The 22,502-nt window shown below is 46.4% G+C and overlaps 1 protein-coding gene across 1 annotated transcript in view; it reads right to left on the reverse strand.

The window, feature by feature from the left end:
• Positions 1-22,502, reverse strand: part of sspo (SCO-spondin) — a 56,140-nt gene that overhangs the window by 19,722 nt on the left and 13,916 nt on the right. The window contains exons 35-99 of the mRNA XM_041065404.1: positions 22,167-22,398; positions 21,892-22,044; positions 21,600-21,737; positions 21,324-21,506; positions 21,102-21,252; positions 20,516-20,675; positions 20,138-20,186; positions 19,890-19,994; positions 19,640-19,767; positions 19,330-19,450; positions 19,057-19,184; positions 18,808-18,949; positions 18,532-18,702; positions 18,181-18,361; positions 17,916-17,991; positions 17,496-17,517; positions 17,182-17,302; positions 16,859-17,072; positions 16,572-16,713; positions 16,267-16,443; positions 15,991-16,167; positions 15,793-15,870; positions 15,527-15,682; positions 15,041-15,199; positions 14,788-14,952; positions 14,491-14,682; positions 14,173-14,295; positions 13,441-13,570; positions 13,054-13,179; positions 12,744-12,835; positions 12,353-12,550; positions 12,075-12,245; positions 11,656-11,911; positions 11,524-11,570; positions 11,212-11,382; positions 10,899-11,033; positions 10,624-10,760; positions 10,438-10,532; positions 10,292-10,341; positions 9,924-10,094; positions 9,539-9,709; positions 9,342-9,421; positions 9,057-9,226; positions 8,893-8,939; positions 8,588-8,788; positions 8,201-8,371; positions 7,740-7,940; positions 7,514-7,613; positions 7,208-7,428; positions 6,902-7,054; positions 6,642-6,808; positions 6,320-6,465; positions 5,902-6,122; positions 5,648-5,683; positions 5,322-5,486; positions 4,341-4,547; positions 3,889-4,056; positions 3,512-3,646; positions 2,380-2,617; positions 2,139-2,291; positions 1,975-2,021; positions 1,631-1,801; positions 1,255-1,431; positions 468-623; positions 93-217 (exon numbers count right to left, since the gene is read on the reverse strand). Coding sequence (XP_040921338.1) covers positions 93-217; positions 468-623; positions 1,255-1,431; positions 1,631-1,801; positions 1,975-2,021; positions 2,139-2,291; positions 2,380-2,617; positions 3,512-3,646; positions 3,889-4,056; positions 4,341-4,547; positions 5,322-5,486; positions 5,648-5,683; positions 5,902-6,122; positions 6,320-6,465; positions 6,642-6,808; positions 6,902-7,054; positions 7,208-7,428; positions 7,514-7,613; positions 7,740-7,940; positions 8,201-8,371; positions 8,588-8,788; positions 8,893-8,939; positions 9,057-9,226; positions 9,342-9,421; positions 9,539-9,709; positions 9,924-10,094; positions 10,292-10,341; positions 10,438-10,532; positions 10,624-10,760; positions 10,899-11,033; positions 11,212-11,382; positions 11,524-11,570; positions 11,656-11,911; positions 12,075-12,245; positions 12,353-12,550; positions 12,744-12,835; positions 13,054-13,179; positions 13,441-13,570; positions 14,173-14,295; positions 14,491-14,682; positions 14,788-14,952; positions 15,041-15,199; positions 15,527-15,682; positions 15,793-15,870; positions 15,991-16,167; positions 16,267-16,443; positions 16,572-16,713; positions 16,859-17,072; positions 17,182-17,302; positions 17,496-17,517; positions 17,916-17,991; positions 18,181-18,361; positions 18,532-18,702; positions 18,808-18,949; positions 19,057-19,184; positions 19,330-19,450; positions 19,640-19,767; positions 19,890-19,994; positions 20,138-20,186; positions 20,516-20,675; positions 21,102-21,252; positions 21,324-21,506; positions 21,600-21,737; positions 21,892-22,044; positions 22,167-22,398 — 9,450 coding nt within the window. The remainder of the gene's footprint in view (positions 1-92; positions 218-467; positions 624-1,254; positions 1,432-1,630; positions 1,802-1,974; positions 2,022-2,138; positions 2,292-2,379; positions 2,618-3,511; positions 3,647-3,888; positions 4,057-4,340; positions 4,548-5,321; positions 5,487-5,647; positions 5,684-5,901; positions 6,123-6,319; positions 6,466-6,641; positions 6,809-6,901; positions 7,055-7,207; positions 7,429-7,513; positions 7,614-7,739; positions 7,941-8,200; positions 8,372-8,587; positions 8,789-8,892; positions 8,940-9,056; positions 9,227-9,341; positions 9,422-9,538; positions 9,710-9,923; positions 10,095-10,291; positions 10,342-10,437; positions 10,533-10,623; positions 10,761-10,898; positions 11,034-11,211; positions 11,383-11,523; positions 11,571-11,655; positions 11,912-12,074; positions 12,246-12,352; positions 12,551-12,743; positions 12,836-13,053; positions 13,180-13,440; positions 13,571-14,172; positions 14,296-14,490; positions 14,683-14,787; positions 14,953-15,040; positions 15,200-15,526; positions 15,683-15,792; positions 15,871-15,990; positions 16,168-16,266; positions 16,444-16,571; positions 16,714-16,858; positions 17,073-17,181; positions 17,303-17,495; positions 17,518-17,915; positions 17,992-18,180; positions 18,362-18,531; positions 18,703-18,807; positions 18,950-19,056; positions 19,185-19,329; positions 19,451-19,639; positions 19,768-19,889; positions 19,995-20,137; positions 20,187-20,515; positions 20,676-21,101; positions 21,253-21,323; positions 21,507-21,599; positions 21,738-21,891; positions 22,045-22,166; positions 22,399-22,502) is intronic.

Consider the following 22,502-nt stretch of genomic DNA (forward strand, 5'->3'; position numbering starts at 1 on the left):
CAATTCACTTTATGGTGAGTAAAAAACAGTTTGACCTCTTTGAATGCAAATTTCTGCAATAAAGCAGACTAGGTGCTGATGAAAGAATTCACCTGTGGGCAGTAGCAGCCAGGTGTACACTCCCTGACACCTAAACACAGATCTCCCCGACCCTGAAGTGCACACTGCTTCTCACAGGGTGCACCACAGCCTGAGTACACGAAGGGAGCTTCACAGTCTGCAAACAGAAGACAATAAACAACAAGAACTTTAGTCCCTGGACAATATCAACATGCACACAGTCACACACTCACACTCACAATCATATTCATGTAATCTGTGAAACACAAGTTTTGACTAAAAAGAAAAAAACACTTGAAAGGTGCTTGATTGTGTTTATGTCCCTTTGGTGCCAATCTGATTGTTTCAGGGTATAGAAATAGAACAGAATAGAATAGAATAGACTTTTACCATGCTCATTAACTCACCGTCACATTGGCTGAGGCTGCAGGTCCTGCTCTGCGTCTCAACAGGAGTGCACTGTTGTCCCCTGGTGGCCGGGGAGAGAGCAACACGGTATCGCTGCTGCCTCTGAGACACACAGGAGCACTGAGACCAAACGCTCCACTCCGACATGGGACAACCTGCAGAAACAGGATAAATAAACCAATCTGGTGTGATTCGCAGGTTTATACAAACACTTCAGGCTGTTGTGATTGATTTAGAGTCTGTGAAGCAGCTCAGGAACTTGTATTCTTGATCCAGTGGTGGGCAGAGCTGGTCCCGGTGAGTCTGTTGCTAAGTTAATCAATGTATAATGGATCTATTTTCTATTTATACACCAAACATTAGGTTATCGGCTTTCACAGTCAATATAAGGGTGGCATCAACAACTTAAACACAATTACAGCACAAACAAAAATTCACTTAGCAACCATAACGATCTGACACTAACAATGACAAATAGATCACTAATATCAAATCAATCACTGCATAATCAAGTGACCAATTTATCTAAAGTTAGGGCTGGATTATATATAAGATATAATTTTATTTGCTAAATTACTGCATCTCACACCAAACTAGATTTACTCATCACAATCTTAGAACATCTATCATCTCCAGTATTTTATATGATATTTCCTGTTTTTGATCAGGCACTGTCAGACAGACCCATCGCAAATAGGAGGCTCAGAAATGACAAAACAAATTAACTGCCCAACGTTTCTGAACTTTGGAAAAAAAACAACATTGTCAAGTTTCGTCTGTAAACACCTGGACAGGGCTGTTTGTAGCACAGCTGTGTCTCCTCTCTGTTCCTCTCAGCCTCCATCTCAGCGGGACACGCTGAATCGCCTCCCTCCTCACACACACACACCCTGCGCCGCGACACAGACCCTGCACCACAGCTCCGGGAGCACGGTGACCATGGCGACCAGGGGCAAAGGTCATCTGGAGACAAGGAGTTAATACAATCAGAGCAAATATGAAATGTATTTTCCTTCACAGCCGTAGCTTACTGACATTCTTCTTTTCCAAGATTATACAGCACATACAGTATGAACAGAAATATTATAACTACAAATGATGTCTGTTTTTTGGGAAGAGACAAATTAATTCTGCATAACTGCATTTCTGAGTGTATACAAACCCAGACAGGGAGGGGTGTGACATCCCTGGCTTTCTCTCTCTGGCCCACTGCAGTAAGACCCATTGTTTCGTGGTGGGGGGTTGATGCAGGCACGAGTTCGAACCTCTGTCCCCTGTCCACAGGTCACTGAGCAGTCAGACCAAACTGACCAGGGGGTCCAACCACCGTCCACTGGCAACAACACACAAGACTTTTTCATTTAAAATGTATTTTTTCCCAGCAATCTGGCTGCATGCCAGTCATACTGCAGCTTAACACATTTGCAGCAGAATCCGTGTTATTGTATCACATTCAGGCCCACTTCATTTATTCTGTATCTTTTAAAATAAAATGTTGTGACCCACCTCTGCAGTCTATGTCTTGGCAGTAATCTCCCTCAGGCGTACACGTGCTAGGAGGCAAAACAAACAAGAAAGTGCTTGGAACACAGAGTGGAATCCCTTAAATTCTCACTTCCTTTTCAGCCAAATATTCTTTCCCTCTGTGTGTTCGCATTCGTCCGTCTCACCATTGTTTACACTCTCCCTGCAGCCAGGTGTCTCCCACGCTGAGTTCCTGGTTGTCATGGAGACAGAGAGGCGGGCAGGGTCCTGGGTCGCAGGATTTATGCTGGACTTCCTCAAACTGGCAATCTGTTCCTTCAGTCTCTGGGATCAGAGACCTGAAACACAACAGTGACACAAAATGAACATGAAGAAAAATATATTAATATGGGCATAAACAGGTATTTGTGAATTTCTTTTCCTCACCTGTATCTGGTTCTCTGGCCCTGCCCACAGGAAACGCTGCATGACGCCCAACTGGACCACGAGCTCCAAACACAGGCAGCCTGGCAGCTGTGATTGGTGCAGAGAAGCTGTCCATCGGAGCAGCTGCAGTTGTTACAGTCCACCTGATGCCAGCTGCCTGCTGCCCAAGTCTGTCCCAGTGAGTCCACACAGTCACACTGCCAAAGCTGCACACACATCCCGTCCTGCTGCAACTGGCCTGGGCACACACAGACACACACACACACTGTGTATTAGTCATTTAAACTATGTGCTATGTTAATGAACAGACCTGGGCAGCAGCTGATTTACATCACTTCACTGAAACTGTATTAAACATATTTTATCTCTTACCTCTGGTGGTATTTATCCGTCCAGATAGTTTAGGTTTTACTTTTCCAGGTTTTAAAGACATTTATCTCCAACTCCACCCCAATAAAATGGGTGAGAGCGTAACTTCATTTATTCTGTTCACAGAACTGGAAAAAGAAATGTCTCTCTCCAGAATCAGTTTTCCCAGTAGGTCTTGAGATAATCTATAGATCTCAGCGTGAACAATCAATTTTAAATATTTCCTAGATGAGTGTAGTCTCCGTAAAAGCTGCTGACAGTGGTGTTTGTCTAAATATGTTGCTGTTGAATTGTTTTTTTAACAGAATTTTACAGCAATCAGAACAAATCACACTGTTATGTAACATTTTTGTTAGCTTTAGGGAAGTAGGAACAAGTTGTAAGCACTGAAGTTGTTTTCTTTTAAGCTGAAACAGGGGCTCCAACATGGTATGTGCGGCAACTCTGGAGCACCCACGTAAAATTTCAATTCACCTCCACTGTATCAGAGCAGAGCAGAGGCAGAAATCCCAGAGACTGAAATCTCAATGTACAGAAGGTCATTATCAAATATTGAGTGCTTGAAGATCTGACCCGGGCTATTTCAGCAACCCACATGCACATTCGAATAAATGGTGCTTATCTGTTCAATACCAGCAGGCCCAGGACCTTTAGGGAAGAGTCACTCATATATGCAGACAAACACACACACACACACACACACACAAACAAACAAACACACACCGTGGCTTATCTGTTAATAAAATGATAGCAGGCTCGGTACCTTTAGGGCAGCGACAGCCAGGCTGACATTCGGTGTTGCCCTGGCACTCTATGCCCTGCTGGAGGTCCGAGCAGCGCTGCGGACACTGGTTGGCACACGGCACGAACTCCTGGCCCGGCGGGCAACCTTTCTCATCTGACAGAACACAAACAGAAGGTCATGAATTTTCCCCATGAGGCCACAGGCATTTTCTTCGCATAACATCCCTCACCAAGAATGCTAATCGCAGGCCGTGCTGACTTTTTGAACACAAAGACCTGAGAAAACAGCCGCACGCCGAATCAATGAGCGTTCAACCGTGCACAGGGTGAGCTAACCTTAAGGTGGCAGATGTTTCTAAACTCAACAAGTGTGTGAAGATGTGGGGTCTGTCTCACCGCAGGGTTTGGTGTTGCAGGGTTTGACCTGGTTCTTCTCTCCTTCACACTTTTTCCCACCGTTCTTGGGTGGAGGGCTGGAGCAGGAACGAGTGCGTATGGAGCGTCCGCCGCCACAGCGCTTATCACAGCGGGACCAGGGACTCCACCGGGACCAACCTCCATCCACTACATCGTCCAGACACATAAGCAATCATGACTACAAACACAAACTAGTGAATCCCTAACTTTTTGGATTCTGACCCCAAGAAATGAAGCAACCTGTGGTGATTTTTCGTCACGGGTTTGAACCCTAGTTCTGGATGTAAAGGCCTTCCTATCTCAAGTAGCTTTCCAATGATCCAGTTTGATTTTCATACCATGCTGAAATAAATGGGAATCACTGGTTGTTTACTGAGTGGGCTGAACTGAAAACCACAACTCGACTCTACACGCCGCTCTGGTTGGCTGACCTCTGCAGGGCCTGATGTTACAGAAGCGCTGCTCCTGGTTCCCTCCGAGGATGTCTTCGCACCACGAGCCGTTGGCCCCGGGGCTGTGGAAGGTTCGGATCCTCTGCTGCTGACCCACTCCACAAGATCGCGAGCACGAGCCCCACTCCCCCCACTCTGTCCACGAACAGTTCCTCCTCGCACAGTCGGCTCCCGTGCATACCTCACCTACATCTGGGAATACATCACAAGCTGAATATCTTGCCTCACTGTGCACACACACACAGACAGAATTCCCACAATCACACACATAAAACATGGTATTTTTTTTTTCAGGAATGTATTCCTCTCTGTTTCTATTCATCCCTTTTGTTGGAATAAAAATTTTAGATCAAATAAATGAGTAAACAGATCAGCTGCCTCGCTTCTAGTTAGATTTGAATAAATTAAGCTCTTACACACATAAAACTATAGTCTCAAACAAAGTTGCTAAAAAAAAAATACAGCTTTCCAGTACTAATCTCCCCTGATGTTTGTGCTGATCAGTACATAAAACAAGTCCACTAAAAAAATCTCTTCTGTCATCTGTGAGATAAGCCTGTTGAAAATTATAAACCAAGCCACTGGCAAACAATCCCACATAACAAACCAACAGATGCAATAAAATTCAGTCTGTGAAGAAATGTTTAGGGTGGGTAGGGGGGGGGGGTAGATCATTACTTACAACATGTGCTCTCTTCATTCATCCTCTGTTGTCTCGTATAGTGCACACAACTGCTTTTTAACGGGTCCTTTCCTTTAGCTGTCCCTGCTTACTGTACTAGATTTAAACCTGTGGCCTGCTGCTCTGTAGTGCACAACATAAAGGCCCAAACTAACTCTGGTAACCTCGCTATTTACTTGTTGCTGTTGGAAATGTTATGTTGTCACAAGACACCAACACTGCTTGATTTGAAGGAGACACACTGTTAAAAGGATGACAAGCTGGAAAGCTGGTGGCACCTGGACACTGAGGCAGGTTGCAGGGCTTCTCTTGGTGAGAGCTTCCAGAGCAGGGAGGTTTTATACACTGTCGATGACGGGACTTCACGGCCGGCCGGAGAGCATCGCTGCAGGTCTTCGTGCAGGGACTCCACAACGACCAGGGAGAGAAGCCAGCATCCTCATCTGAAGAAGATGGAAGAGGATGATGAGTGGGGGAGACGTGCAAACAAAATCTTTATTATCTCAAGAGGGGAATCACAACATGACAACAACAATCACCATCGAGACAGCAAAACAGCTCAGACCAGTCAGGCAGAAGGAAGCTGTATAAAAAGATGACTTACCAGGTACAACTGGTTCTTCTGTAGGACCAACAATCACTGCACAAAACATGTCAAAATTAATTATCAGTACAAGCTCCATTGTTTAGTATTGTGCACATACCTGGCTGTATACACTGTCTTTGATACGACCAATTAAACATGATTAAATTCAGTGCATTCACATTCCCACAATCACAGTCCCAAACCAATGTCCCTCACTGTGACTGATGTCATTCTAGCTGCTGCACCTACTCAGCCTAAACTACCCCCTCTACCTGGGCAGTCAGGGGCCTGACAGTAGGTGGTTTCCTGGCGTGGCCCCTGGCAATCTCTCCCTCCGTGGGCCGGAGCGGGGTGAGTGCAACCCCTGGAGCGTGTTTTCAGTCCCAGACCTCCACAGGATAGCGAGCATGGGCTCCAGGGGCCCCAGGGTGACAGGCCACCGTCGACGGGGCAGCGCTCCAAGGAACAATTCCACCTGCCATGTTCACAGCCGCTGCAGGGAGCAGGAGGGAAGAAGGTTTAAGCTGCTAAGTGGTTTGAAGGGTTTGTTGACAGCAGTGATGATGAGGACATGAAGGTGACTTGAGGCTTAGATACCTCATTTTTAAAATCTATTGGGTGTTTTAAAAAGTTACAGATACCCTGTAGTATGTAGTATTGTTGGAAATATTCCCATGATCCTCTGCTCACCATGTGCTGCAGTCATGGACCAGCGTGTCTCCGGACTGAAGTTCCATTCCCTCAGAGATGTTGTAGAGGAGCAGAGATGAGACCGGCGTGAGAGATACACTCTGCAAGGAAGCCAGAAACTCTCCGTCGACCAGACATGGACACTCCTGAAACACACACATTACTGAATCACGTTAAACAAAAAAAGCATTCCTTCATTTTTGAATTGTAATTTCAGAAATGTGCTGAATGCTAATTTTTGTCCTTTGTGGTTTAAGTTCTGGTGTAAGCATAATTAAGATTTATATATAGTGCTAAAAACCTCAGATGACAGTGAACCCACCTGCAGGCAGACTCCGTGGTGTTGGTAGGTCTGTGGAGGGCAGTGGCAGCCTTCCTCGCAGCCATCTGAGTAGCAGCCCTCCCTGCCACTGACCTGAGCGCAGCTGAACGGACAGCCTTCCCCACGCTCACACTCCCTGTATAGCCTGCCTGGAGGGCAGCCCACATCTGCAACAACAACATTCAAACAGCACCAAGATAAGCACTGGATCTTACAATTAACAACGTCACAGGGATATTCTACAGGAAACGGGGACTCACCGAGGCAGACCTGGGTGTTGCACATCTTGCTCTGGCGACTGAGGCCGCTGCAGGGCGGGGAGCTGCAGAGACGAGTGCGGGACTGCTGCCCTCCACCACAGCTGACCGAACACACCGACCACTGAGACCAGGGCAGCCACGGGCCCACTGAGTCTGGAGGCAGAAACACACGGAGACAAGCCAGCAAACAGAAAGACGATTTCATTTCAAAGACTGTTTATCTCATTAGAACTCGTTGTAATTTTAATCTTCTATCTATTCTAAAACTAAAGCATGTTTAAAGTTGCACTGGTCAGGCAGTGCTACCTGTACACAGGTGTACGTTGCAGTCTTTCTGCTGTTCAGTGGCTCCCAGGCAGCCTCTTCCACCGCTCTGAGGAGATGGATTATCACACTGGCGTCTCCTGAACGTGATTCCTCCTCCGCAAGGGAGCGAGCACTCGGTCCAGGCTCCCCACTGGCTCCAGCCACCGTCAACATTGCAACCAGGGACTGACTGACACTGCAGAACCCCAGCCTCACATGAACTGAGACGAAGTTAGAGTAGAGATTATTTAACCTGATCAAAAACAAAGTGAAGAACCAAAATGTTGATGAGCCTGTGTTTTCTACCAGTTTTTGCAGTCGCTGATGATGCTGTCTCCTGGGTTTGCAATCTGCCAGTCAGATTCACCAGGCCATACCCACGATGCATTACTGGAATCTAGACCACCTGCCCAGAAAGAAAACAACAACAAGACAGAACTCAATAACCAGAGACAAAAATCCGTGGACTGGACTAATGTCTGCTTAGTCCAACACACTTTAACCATTCAACATAACAGATTGTGGATCTAACCCGTAGCAGAGCTGTTGTGGTATTTGCAGCGACACTCGTCCCTGGTCACACACACTCCATCCTGCAGAACCATGTCACCTGGACAACCGCAAGTCCGGCTGCACCCAGGGGAGTCCAAGCACACTGTGTCGCCATGGAGATCTGAACAGGAGCGAGGACAGGGCTTCCCACAAGGCCATTCTTCCTGGCCTCCACCACAGTCTTCAGAAGACAGGAGGAATTACAGGGGTTGGACATGGAACAGAACATGGGAGGGCAACGAGAGTTCAACCAAAACAGACAGTTCATTAATCTTCCTTTTCAGACAGCCATTTCATTTCAACAGGCTCAGACAGTCTCTTTTCTCTCTCCCAGGCTTCACCAGCAGGGACAGATTTCCTCATTCTGTCCCCATTTTAATCCAGTAACTTCCCTTTTCTACATACATCCACAATTCATATAAAATCCTTTATTATGCCGACCTGAGCAGACGGTGATGTTGTCATGGCAACCGCGGCTCTGCCTGCTCTCTCCAAGACAGGGCAGGCCACCGAACCTGGCAGGAGGACTGTTGCATTCCCTGGTGCGAGCGGACGACCCGGCGCACCCGTCACAGTCCGACCACAGAGACCAGGGACTCCATGAACCATGGACTACAGAGAGAGAGAGTGTGAGGAAAAGAAAAAGAAAGCAACAAGGAGTGAAAGCTGGGAACTGAAAAGGAAAACAAGGAGGCATAGATACATCTGGCTACCTGAAGAGAAAGATATCAAAAGATGAGTTAGAGACAAAGATTAAAAAAAAAAGTGACAAGGAATAGAAGCAGGAGAGGAAAACATGGAGGAGATACAAAATGCGTGGCGTCTTACCAGGACAGAAGGTGATGACAGGGCAGGGCTGTCTCTGGATCTGAACTCCAACCCCATTGTGTATTTCCTGTTCTCCAGAGCAGGCCGCTCCTCCAGCCTTGGGCTCAGGGCAGCTACAGCTCCTGTAGCGGGACACCGACTCTGCCCCACAGGTCCTGGAGCAGGGAGTCCACTCTGACCACTCACACCAGTCACCTGACACTGGAAACACAAATCTACATTCAAGGCCATTCTCAAATATCATTCACCCATGGAGATTTTCTATAAATCATTAAGTCGAGAGACTGAAAGCAGGTCTTACTCACCTGGACAGGTGTACCTAGTGCAGTTGAGCCTCCCACCTTCACAGGTACTGAAACACAGGAAATAAAACCACAATAACATTTCTTTCCTTTTTTTTCTCTGTGAAATGTAAATGCAGTGCACATGCATGTACTACAGGTGATCTTTGTCACTGTATTATTCTGACCAGTTGTTACATCCATCATGGGCTTCGATGGTCTCTCCTGGTTCCAACCACTGTCCAGTGCTGATGTCCAGGCAGGGACAGTCTTCTCTCTCTACACAAACCGTCCCATTAGCAGACAGGACCTTTCCCTCCGTACAGTAGCACCCCGGCTCACATCGCCACTCACAGTGCTGAGGGGACAGGCAGGAAATCGCTTTAACATCAACAAACGTTAGTGTTTTTATCCATGAAGCACGACTTCATCTTAAACCAGTGAGTCATGTTTAAAACAGGTGTGATACTCACTGCCAGGTCATCACAGGAGCGAGGGCAGGAGGGACCACAGCTACTGAACACTGTGCCAGGAACCTGAGAACACGGAGCGACTGAAAACACATAGAGAAGAACACTGACATAGAACCAGCTGTACTCTGCTGTGGAGAAAACACAACATAAGCACACAGACAACACACACACACAGTTCACACACTCTGTAAACGGACCTGGACAGTGATCAGTGTTGCAGGCTATGACCTCAGTTCCCAGCCCCTCACAGTAATTCCCCTCCCCCTCCGGACTGGGACTGTCACACTCTCTCCTCCGGCTCCGAATACCCCCGCCGCATGACTTGGTGCAGTCCGTCCAGTTACTCCACTGACCCCACCCACCGTCGCCTGGAAAGAGCCGACACATCGGGAGGAAGACGTACAAAAACGGAAACAATTAAACAACCAATGTAGACTAATCAACTGCATATGTGACTTCAACATTAGCTGGTAAACCCATGAATCAACCAGTCTTTTAAAAATATCAGGGTAATATCAATGAATGCCAGCATATTTATTTATTATTAGAGTGTCAATACAAATTTACAGAAAGTAAACGTACGGTCACATGGGGTGCTGATGCAGACTTGGTCCTCTCTGTGAGGCCCCAGACATGGCAGGCCGCTTCCGGAGCGCTGAGGACTAGAACAGAACCGGTACCGAGACTGGAGACCTGCTCCACACGACACTGAACACTGACCCCAAGGAGTCCACACGGACCACTGGCCATCAACTGCAGAGAAAGAGTGTGTGAGTGAGTGTGTGTGTGTGTGTAAGAGCAAAACAAGAAAGATAAAGTGAGGTTTCACATCACTACAAACCACTGTTAGTGTTGTGAAAGCTATGACATGACACAAAGTAAAAGACAAAGCACAGGAAAAAAAAAAACAGTGGCTGCATTAAAGGTGAATTCAGTGAGTTTTTTCCTACCACTGCAGCTGCTTCGAGAGCAGTTTACCAGCCTCCCTGCTTCACATGTACTGAAATATAAAAACACTTAAATCAGAATTTTATATTCACATACTGATGGACAGAAAGGTGGAGCTGGTGGAGTTAAACTGATTCATTGTAAATACCAGTTGTTGCAGTCTGCGGGAACAGTGTCTCCTGGTTTGTACTGTTTCCCGTCCACCTCACAGCGGCAGTCAGACTCCTGCACACACACACCGTCCTGGGAATACAGAGGATCAGGAACAATAAGGCTGTCACTCCTGTATATTTGTGTCTGTATATGTTTGTGTATATCCATCCATCCCACCCACCTGTTGGACAGTCCCTTGTGGACACTGGCAGCCTGGTGTGCAGTTCCTGCTGAGGTCCATTGTGAGGTCCGCACACGACACTGACCCCCTCACACACTGTTTCCACTCCTGGCCTGGAGGACACACTCGGCCATCACCTGAGCACATAAAATCGTTTACCTTACTGGCCTCTACAAATACACCATCTTACTTCATCAATATGACACAGGTGTAAAATAGATCCTGCTGTCTTCTTGAAGACACAACAGTAGATGAGTGCGTAGTTCTTGCTTTACCGCAGGGCTGCAGATTACAGGCGCTGAACTGCTGAGCTGTGCCATGGATTCGAATCGGCCCTCGGGTTCGGGTCCTGTAGCCTCCTCCGCATGTGACTGAGCAGTCCGACCACGCGCTCCATGGCTCCTTCACACCTGCAAAAACAACACAACCGGATAAACTTGTATTTAAATCTGTGATTTGCTTTTAATATCTAATCGGGTTTACAAGAAAAAAATGAAACAGTTACAATACATTTGGACAAAGTCTTTTCATTTTTAAGTTTTTAGCTTTATAACAAGAAAACATTACAAACAGTGTAAGTTTACTGACCAAAGCAGGGTTCAATGCTGCAGGTATCGATCCCAATTCTGTCTCCTTTGCAGGGACGACCCCCAAACGCTGGAGGAGGATTAGTTCCTGAACGATACCTCCTCCTCACACCAACATCACATGTTCGACTACAGGTGCTCCAATGGGTCCAGCTGCTCCAGCCACAGTCCACTAACATGCATATACACAGGTTAGAGAAAGAGACAGTAAGAAAGAGATGGGAAAACGTGAAATGAAAGTGAGGAATATGGAGGGATAGAAAGCAAAGGTAGAAATAAAAATGTACATTCAAAGTTGATATTAAACACTAACCAGGGCAAGGAGCTGTTCCACATTCCATCTCTCCATTAGTGCAGGTACTGTGAGAGACACATGGATGTTTTTAGACCAAATTTCATCCACCCTATGAGTAAACAGGAGGTATCATTTTTGTCATAACAGTACCAGTTATTGCAGGAATCGACAAGCAGGGTGGCCCCGGCTGGGTGCATCTCCCCCTGATGGTAACACGGACACTGTGCCAAGGGCACACAGCTGCCGTTCAGCAGGTAGAAGCCCGGGGCACAGTAGCAGCCATCATAACAGGCTGTGGCACACTGCACATCGGTGGAGGTCATGTCCAAACATACCCGCGGACACGCACCGCCGTGGGCCTCGCACTCTGCTGCTGTCATGTACACCATGCCCTCCGGACACTCACCTGAGAGGAGCATGAGGGTAAAATAAGACTTAGCACAGGGACACAATATTAATGTGGTGTATTAAAAAAACAGAAACAACTGAAAAATAGAGTACAATCCAAGAAAACAACACCACCAAGTTTGTTCTAATTCACACAGTAATGAGAGAACATGATGCAGCACCTGAGCAGGGGTGAGAGTTGCAGTCTCTGGTCTGGATGTGTGGCCCGAGGCAGCTGCTGCCCCCATGCTGTGGTGAGGGTGAACTGCAGAATCGCTCTCTGGTTTGGACACCAGAGTCACACTCAGATGAACACTGAGACCACGGTGACCAGGCTGACCAGCCGCCGTTCACTGCAAGTACAGAACTGAAATCAGCTTTTTAATCCAACATAAAAACTAATTATACGTGGGTAGCGGAGAAACTGAGTAATTATTAGACACAACGTCCATCAGCATACCTGGACAGTGCACGGTGTTGCAAGGCTCTTGCTCCTCGCTGTCTCCATCACAACCAGAGTGTGTGTGGTTGAACGGTGTGAGTGTGTGGTTGCAGCTGCGGAATCGGCGTCTGATCCCGACCTCATCTACGAGGTTGAAACATGTCTTGCTGCACTCTGACCAGTCAGTCCATTTACTCCAAACTCCATCTGGGAGCACTGCACAAGAGAAGTATTTGATTTTAGGGCGGTGTACAAACTGATCTGGGTGCCATTTAAAGGGGATGTGTTAGATGATAAAATAAAATGAAAATAAATAACGCCTTAGATCTCAATTGAAATAAAAAATAAAAACGCTGAGTGTGACAGCATTAGTGTTACTGTATTGTGCATGGAGTTTGAGCAGCTATACCAGGGAGGCAGGGGCTGGAGCAGCTGCGGGCCTCAGTGGACTCTCCGGGACAGGGCTGGACTCTGACTGCTCCTGCTGGGTTCACCGGGGACCTGATAAGACAAAGTCCGGGCTTAAAAACTCCCACACATTAACTCCAAAGTTAATGTGTACCAAGAATTTGAAAACGTAGAATATTTATTATGAGCAGTTAGAAGAAAACATTGTAAACAGAGAAATATTAATCAATCAATATTAGTAGATTTCTGTTCTGAAAAGGGGTCAAAGTGTTTTAGCTCCATCCACCAAAGAATAAGGTGCTTAGGCTCACCTGTAGCGTTGCTGTAGCCCCAGACCACAGGTTACATCACATGGGGACCATGACGACCAGGCTGACCAATGACAGCTCATCACACAGCTGGAGGTGTCACAGGTGACTTGTCCATCCCTGCACACACTAATGGAGAATTTCTCACAGTCAGATTTTTATTTTATTTTTTTACTTAGGGAGAAATCAATACAAAGAACTAAGACAGAATAAGACAAGACAAAACATTTTCATAATTTGGAAAAATAAACTCAAAACTGAAGTTATGTGCGATTTAAGAAAGTCACATTTTAGTCAGTTAGCATTTTTAGAAATGCCACCAGTAATGAAAACAAGGCTCGCTTCCAAAGTAAAAAAAATAAAAAAATAAATGTGTCTGTGGTTTCTCACCATGTGGTACACTGGTCCCTGCTGACTGTCTGTCCTGGCTGCAGTGTTTGGCTGTCCCAGTGACAGACACATTGGCTGGCATTTACACATCGCCCCTCCTGAAGGTACAGACCATTGGGACAGCGACAGCCTGGAGAAAGACATAATTTATGTCTTCATCAGTGTTTTAGCGACCACTGAATGAGCCCAGCAAAAATAATCCTTCTAGCAAAAATATCACTGGCACTGTTTCAGTGCAGGTTTGTCGCTTTATAGTCTGAATAATGTGATAAATTGTGAAATTGCCAATCCACTTAATCACAGTCAGAAATCAATGAACAGACAGTGGACCATAAACGGTGTAATTTGGCCTCGTCTCCAGTGCTTTATTTCATCCTCATATTTACTGATGAAATGAGAGCATTTTGATTTTGGCAGCACTAACACAAAACACCCAAATGCATCTTAAACCATGACTTTGCTCTTGACAGTTACAGCAATGACAATTTACAGTTTCTCTTGAGCATATTTGAATCTAAACAAGCACATAAGAGGTGTTATTATACATTTGCTTGTTTTATATACAATAACTTTGTGATTGTGAATGAGCACAAGCTTTGTAAATCAAGGTAAGAGAGCATTTACATTTTTGCATGGCACTTCCCACTCAAGTACAACACACACATAGTTGTGTTGTCACTGCAACTGCACAAACATTATAATCTAAAACTCTAAATATCCAGTGCGTCCTACCCAGTATGCATGCTGCAGTGCAGTTGTTGGCCAAGCTGAGGTGTGAGCAGGTGGGAGGACAAGGTTGGACTCTTCCAGCCTGGCAGTCTGCCTCAGTCACCAGCACCATGCCGTTCAAACAGCCTGAACAAACCGGTCAGTTTGTTAGCAAACATACACAGAAGAGAAGTTTAACTCAGAAAGTTTGCAGATTTAACTTTGCAGCAATGATGTGAACGAGGTGATCAGCTAAAGAGTGTTGAACCACTGTCTTCAGGCTACAAGAAAATACTTTAATGGTTTAAACACCATCAGCATAGTTTACTGTTTGAATGTCACCTGTCTGTGTGGCGATGTCTTTGGTGCAGGGCTGGCTGTTGCAGATCTGGCTCTGCCGGGTCACGCCCTCACAGTCTCGCCCGCCATTCTTAGGAGGGGGAGCAGAGCAGGTTCTGTTCCTCCGCCTCACTCCACCTCCACACTGAGCATCGCACTCCGACCATTCTGTCCACTCAGACCAGCGACCATCAACTGCAAGACGAGACAGGAGAGAACGAGTTTAAGATAATCAGTACATCAGATACCGTTTGTTTGGGAAAGATGCGTTTTATATGACATCAGGTTCAAATGACAGACCAGGACATGCAAGTGGAAAACAGGCTCGACTGTCGAACTGGGCTCCACCACAGGCCCCTCCAGGCAGAGCCTCCCTCAGTATGTCCCTCTGCCGAAACAAGGAGCCCAGACCACAGGACACACTGCATGCACTCCAAGCTGTCCATGGGGACATGATGCAGTCCACTAGAGAAGAGGAGAGGAAAAAGGATGTAAAAAATATATATATTATTTTATATTTCATCATCAATTTTGAAGTGGAATTAAAACCTACCACAGTCTTTCTCATCAGACCCATCCACACAGTCCTTCTGTAGGTCACACCTGCGGTCCAGGTGAACACACTCCCCACTCTCACAGGGGAACTGCTTAGGAGAGCATGGGCTGGGCACCAGGGGGCGCTGAGAAGTCACCACGGGTCTGACTGTGGTGCCTGATGAGACATGGAAAAACAAAACTTTATCCAACTTTATTAAGACATTTTACATAACTAACACATCAAAGGGCATTTAAAATAACTTCTTTTTTAATTCACTTTATATTTGACATTTTGAAGTTTATTATAAAATTATACAAAACTGTGCAAAAGTTTTAGGCACTTTAGATGTTTAGATTCTTATCCATCATAGAATACTGTCAGGGAGGCATCTGATTGGTCTAAAATTCCTTCCACAGCATGACAATGACCTCAAACATACAGATGTAAACCTGATCTCAGCATCATCATCATCATCACCCCTGAGACGGTGTTGATGCGTACCACAGCGTTCCTCATCTGACCCGTCCAAACAGTCCTGTCTGCCGTCACACACCTGCGCAGAGTCCACGCAGCCAAATGACCGGCATGCAAACTGGCCCTCCACGCAAAGCACTCTGGGTAGGCCACCGTCATCGGGGGCAGTGGTGATCCACTGGGCTGTAAATAAAAACAAAATAGAGGCAGAAATAAATCTCTATTCTGAACAGTGAAGGGCTTTGAACCATAGGTCCTGTCTGATTGTCGGATAACAAGCTAGGTTCACGCACCTTTTGTGGTTTGTAGACCAGGCCTTCCAGAGTGAGGGGTTGTAGTGCGGTGAAGTCCAGGCTGACCTGTGGTGACTCCTGGGTAGACGGGATGTTTGGTGGTCCAATGCCCAGATCATTTAGGACAAAAAAAAAAAAAAAAAAAACATCTGTTAAAGCTAAACCAACAACGAGCGAAAATTAGATATGATCAATAACCAATCATAGTTTTCTGAAGTCCAGGCTGACCTGATGTAGCCACACCAGGAAGGTGACCTTGGGACCTGGTGGTATGGAGGCCTGGGGCACCTGTTGTACTGCCATCACGGAAACCTGGTCTCCCCGTGGAGCTGGTCTGGTTCTGCAGCCCTGGTGAACCTCTGGTTGGGGCTGTACCTAAAGATGAAGATAAGGTGAGGGACTAGAAACTGGTATAAGTGACTCAAAAGAACAGCAATGAAAAATGTATATGACCCAGTATCCATCAGCTCTCACCACAGTTGATCTCATCAGAGTGGTCCTTGCAGTCCGGTCGACCGTCACAAAGCACAGAGACAGAGACGCACTGTTCGCTGTGCTGACATGCAAACTGGCCTGGTTTACAGCGCTGTACCGTCACTTTCCCACCACCGGAGGGAGACGAGGTTACGCTGCTGGGGGTCACCAGCTCATCTGCAACAGCAGGAGGAAAGGTTGATTTATGTTATCACTGATGTGAAGTCAGCTTTACAACAGACATTTGGAAGTCCTGAGGATTTTAATCATTATCATGTACTTGTGCATTTAGTCAAATTCTTCACCTCCTCTGCACCCAAGGATCTCAACACGCATGTAGAAGGTGTGTCTGAACTCCACTGGGATGATGCGCAGGTAGCGAGCTCTGACCAGTCGATCGAGCCGGCGGGTCACAGGGGTCCTGCCCACCATCCGCACCTCGAACACCTACACCACAAACCAAGAAGATAGTTACACATGTAATGATGCACTGGATTTTCCAGGCAGAATATGTTCACTGTACACAGCTACACACAAATACAGAAATAACCCGATGTGAAACATGACTCTGAGTCCGAATTACAAGAAATACCTCAGCAGGTCCACCAGGTTTCCCATTCTCTGTGTAATCTGTGAAGAGGCTGCTGTGCAGCGCGAAGGCCAGGCGGTATTTAGTGAGGTAGCCCCGCATGCGTTCGCTACCCTGCATCACCACCGCCGATACCCACATGGGCTCCAGGAAGTCCACCTGAAAATATGGCTGGGCATCTGTAGGCAAGGGACTCCACCCAGGCTCCATAACCTGACTACACAGAAGAGGGTATGGTTTGTTATTTCTCAGTACGCCTTACACTCTCGTTTTCAGAAAGTGAACAGCAACTGCTTTAAGAGCCACACAAATACCAGACCACTCACACATTAGGGACGATGTTTAGTCTCCCAGCATCAGCAGGGTTGTTCTCACGATGTGAGGATGAGGTCAGCTGACCGTATCGAATTCTCCCGTCCTCCAGCCCAAGGGGAGAGGAGCAGATACCTGCAGAATAAGATGAATCTTAATGCAATCCAACAGAAACCAGTCCGGCAAAAGAAATACTTCAAACGCAAGACATTTAAGCATTTTGGTTTGCAGCAATACCTGATTTGTTTTTATAAGAAATAAATAGAAGCTTCTGTTCTCACAACACAAAAAAAAAAAAAAATCCATCTAAACTGGATTTAACACTCACCACGATATCCTGGGCCACCACCCTGTAAACAAATAAGAAAACAAATGAAAAAATAAAGTGCATGTTGCTATTGACACCTGTAATTTATGGGATTTCTCATCCTTGGTCTTGTCTCCAAAATAAATACATCACTATTTTAAAATCCTGACAAGAAAATTTAAATGTTCTAATACAAACAATGTACATTTAAACCAATAAGACCTTTCAAGATGATCATGTTTTTTTCAGCAACCATAGCAATCACTGATAAATTGTTCTTTAAGAACAATTTCTCTGTGTTTAATGTTCTTCTTCTATATTTAGATATCTTCTTTTTAATTATTGTAACTCTGTTGGACTCATGAGTATCATAGCTGGTAGAACCTTTTGCCAATTTATTACTTTTAAGTGTAGATTAAATTAGAAAGGATGTTTCCTTACTGTTGGTGTTACTGCAGCATGAGTGACAGCAGCCATGGATGGAGTCCTGAGAGGAACAGGGGTGGGTGTGTATGGTCTGTAAACACAGTGGAAAACAATGAAGAGCGGTAAATACAACACTTGAAATCCTATTTGACGACTTTACCACACAAAGAATGACATGAGAGAAAAAGATCACTCAGCAGCAGATTGTTTCAGAATGGTAACAATACAGTTACTTCTACTAACATTATGACTTATAGACACAATAAAAATCCTCCTCCACCTGTCTGACTGGGTTGTGAAGTTGTCGTGGGGGTGGCAGCCAGCTTCATCCTCTCCTTTGGGACAGTGGGGGATACCATCACATCGTTTCCCTGCCTCAATGCAGCCCCCTGGTGGGGGACAGGAGAACTGTCCAGCAGGGCAGCTGCGTGGACTGGTGGTGGTAGAGGAGGGCTGAGTACCTGCAGGTGGAGATTAGTAACTGAGTAAAAATGATTTCTATGTTCATTTTTGGTTTGTGTGATTTGAGTATAAAATGTGAGTAGATTGTGTGTAAATGCACTTTGTGAGGTAAAGTAAGGGTTTGAGGAGAATAACGGAATTAAAGTTGTGTTATGTTTGAGAAGCTCACCACAGTACATCTCATCGGATCCATCCCCACAGTCATTGACTCCATCGCAGACAACTCCCAGTGGACCTGCTGGCACACAGCGACCGTTTTTGCACTGGAACTCCTTCGCTCTGCAGCCGCCCGCTGGGGAGACTGGCGAGGGAGGGGTGGAGGTAGTTAACCAGCGATAACCTGAAGGGGGAAAGAGGAGAGGAGAACACTGTAGAAGCGCATTTGTGCACAAAATGACCAACAAAACAGCAACAAATTAGCTACAACAAAAAACGATCTACTTACCATCACCACAGCCCATAATCTCAAGTCGAAGATAGATGCCGTTCTGAAAGTCATGTGGCAGCAGGCGAACAAACTGAGCCGACACCATCCTGTCCAGTCTGCTCTCCGCCACACCTCGATCATCATGGTTACCAAGAAAAACCTGGAGGGAGAAAGTTAACACATCAAGCTCAAGAGCTGAAAAAAAAAAGCAATGTAACGTGGCCTTCAAGGTAATATGATGGAAAGCTGCTTGGTTGGATGTCTGACCTTGGCTCTGGGCCGGGCATCAGTGACGAGCTCTTTGTACGTGGACCACTGTCTGCCATCCTGGCTGAACTGGATGTAAAAGCTGGACACGAACGTGCCAAACACACCACCACCCTGAGTTAACACACCTGCAGAAAGACAGAGATAGAACTTACTTTGCAATTTATTTCACTGACACACAGTACGTAATTTCACACAGGAATTCACTACCACACAACACACTAAATTGTCATTTCAGTCTCCACTTGTTAAGGTGTCTGCATGAATGTTTACCAGTGATGTTGTACGGTTTCAGCAGGTCTATCTGTAGATAAGGGCTCTGTGTGTTGCTTGTGCGTCCCTCGGGGCTCCGCTGTGGTAGGTCCTTATATTCTTCGGGTTCTGGACTCCAGCCCTGCAGATAAATGTTTTGCACCTGGTGTTCATGCTACGCAATATTACACTGATAACCTACAGGCATGCAAGCAGTGCTGTGAGGCTGTACTTCGACACACTGATGCTTTATATTTACATTAACCATTTACAATCTTAGTTTTGCATGTTAGCATGCTAACAATTTTAACACTAAACAGGACTGGTATACCTGGAGATCTCTGTGGGAGTCCCATCCATGGAGGCGAGCTGCCTCAGGTGGGTGACCAGTCTGATGTGACGAGGCGCTGAAACTCGAGGCCGGCAGAGACAGGACACCGAGGGGAGACCAACACTCGTCTGAACAGAGAAGGAGATGAGGTGAGATTCCATCAAATTTACACCGTGTGAAAAGCGATCAAATGCTCTGCCTCTACCTGTGAAATTACACGACCAAGAGATCATATGAGAAACACACTCACCTCCAGGAGGAAGTGGATATGTGGGAATAGGGGGTGTAGCATCCTCTGCTGGCTTGGAGGTAACAGAAGCAGGGCTAACTGTCACAAGAATGGTGTCATTCTCCCCTACACGCAGAGGCATCAAACAACCAACCTCAGACAACATGTGTGAACTGAATGCAATTAGTCATGTAAAACTGGGAAATGCAAATTACTTTATTCATGACATTTAACCAGTGTACACAGTGGAACAAGAGTCATGATTCTACCTTGGCAGTAGCAACACCTGTCTCCCTCTCCAGGCACCAGATTTTGACCCTGCACAAACAAAATAACTGTCGCTCAGGGTGGAAGAGTTGCCAGGGCATACAGCTATGTAGAGGAAAAGCAAAGAACCCAGAGAAAACAGGGGCTGTCTTGATGGGGAGAGTGTGCAGTGGACTGCTTACACGAGATAAGACTGAGATACGGATGCGTTTAAGTGCAGACAGTCACATACTCAAATATAAAAGGAAAAACGTGCAAACACGTCACTGTGTATCATATTTCCACAAACCACATACACACATACATGCTGTACACATATTGCATGCATGCCTAAATGCACACAAACACAGACACACTCAAATACACAATTCGCCGCTTACCTGTGGACATCCAGTGGCAGCGTATGGACAATAGGGGGAACACTGCACGGTAAGGTTGGGCAGACAGTGGCATAACTGGCAGTGTTTTGACCTCCATCTGTCTCCTACAGCATGTGCCTGACCCTGGTACTCACACTCATCACAGGGGTCCGTCTGACACCTGTACACACACAGACACACACATGTATGCGAGAGGTGACAAATATCTATTTCTTTAACACCTCGCAGGGGTGTTGTTGAAATTTAGACGATCACCAAGGACACAGTTTGTCATCTTCAGCAAGTTTGCAACATGTGGTTCAAAATAATTTGGGTTCAATAGGTTTTATTTTCGAGGGATCATGGAAATCCAGAGAAACCAGTAGGGTTCACCTTGTGTGGACCACAAATATCCACACCAAACTTCATTTAAATTTAGGAATTTCTAGAAATCGTGCGTGCAAAAATAAGTATTTGCATTTAGAGTAATGCTAGATGATCATTCACAACAGAACCGTTCACTTTCACGAAAACTGACTATATAATATTTAGTAGTTTAGATGTAGAAGTGAGTAGTTATCAGTCCCAACAGGAGCAGACAACTTACCGGCGAGCTTTCCTGTAAATTCCTCTGCACGTTCTCCCGTCTCCGTGCTTGGTGGGGTTATTTGGGCTGCGGAAAGACCACTGAACACTCTGGACACCACAGGGCCCCAAGCACTCTCCCCACTCAGACCATGAGGACCAGCCGCAGTGCACTACAGTAAGACAAAACTGACCGTGTATGAATGCTCAGACCCAGTATGGTTTGTGCATTTGACAGACTCACCTGAGCACTCTGGGTTGGGCTGACATCTCTGAGGTCTTCCTCTCTCGCAAACACAGATGTCACAGTCCGCTTTTATCTGCTGTCCCGCCCAGTAGCGCACCCCTGCCACCTCACACACACACTCCTCTGGTGACACACACTGCTGCGTATGGCTCATCACCTGGCCTTCTGGACACCAGCAACCTGAAGGTACAGAGACACATTAGCGAGAAAAGAGGCTGTGGCAAGAACAATGAAAAATGGAGCATAAGATATTCCTGATACTTCCTGACTGACCTGAGAAGCAGGGTGCTGTGGGGTCGCAGGTTGTCCCGCTCCTGATGTGGGCACAGGACATTGGACAGGGAGCACAGCTGTGTCTCACCAGCCCAGTGGGACAGCTGGTGTTGGCACATCCATCGTCAGGACAAGGCTCTGGAGTGAAACAGGGAGGAAAAGAATTTTGGGTGAATCGACATTATATTATTTAATTATTGCACAAAACTGAGACATTGCTTTCCATATGTACAACCAGTGACTTCTTTGGTATCATTTCATTATCAGTTCATCCTTAGTTTCCAGCTCTTACTGATTTCCGTGGCCAGGTTGGATGGTCCAGGGAGCTGAGAACAGTCTCGGCCTCCGTAGCGAGGAGGGATGCACCCTCTGTGTCGGACCTGCACTCCACCACAACCACTGGAACAGTTTGACCAGCTCACCCAGGGCAGCCACTGACCATCCACTGAAGGGGGGAGGACAAGGCATCAAATATTAATAACAAATACATATTTGATTTTCAACTGCGCATCGAGACTTGGAGAGTGTTCATTCTGAAATGTTTGTATTTTGGGTCCACCTCCTTACCTGGGCAGGTGGTGTTGAAGCACTGCTGCCTCTGGACGTCCTGTCCCCGACATTGGCGCAGTGGGTCTCCTGGAGGGCAGGCTCTCTGCCGGCTCATGGTGCCTGTCCCACAGGAGGTGCTGCAGGGGCTCCAGGGACCCCAAGCGCTCCATGTTCTACAGCCCTGCTCATCTGTGGGGCCTCCAAGCGGTGCTAGTGAGGAGTCTGGGCAGTCTGCCACACCATTACAAACCTAGATGGGGTAAGTGAGCAGGACTGGTCAAACACAACTGAGAGGGATAAAGGCATATAAGGGCTTGCTGTTGTTTTTATCTGGCTGGCAGATGGCCACCAACT

This window comes from Toxotes jaculatrix, chromosome 20, assembly GCF_017976425.1.
Source record: "Toxotes jaculatrix isolate fToxJac2 chromosome 20, fToxJac2.pri, whole genome shotgun sequence".
Classification (NCBI taxonomy): domain Eukaryota; kingdom Metazoa; phylum Chordata; class Actinopteri; family Toxotidae; genus Toxotes; species Toxotes jaculatrix.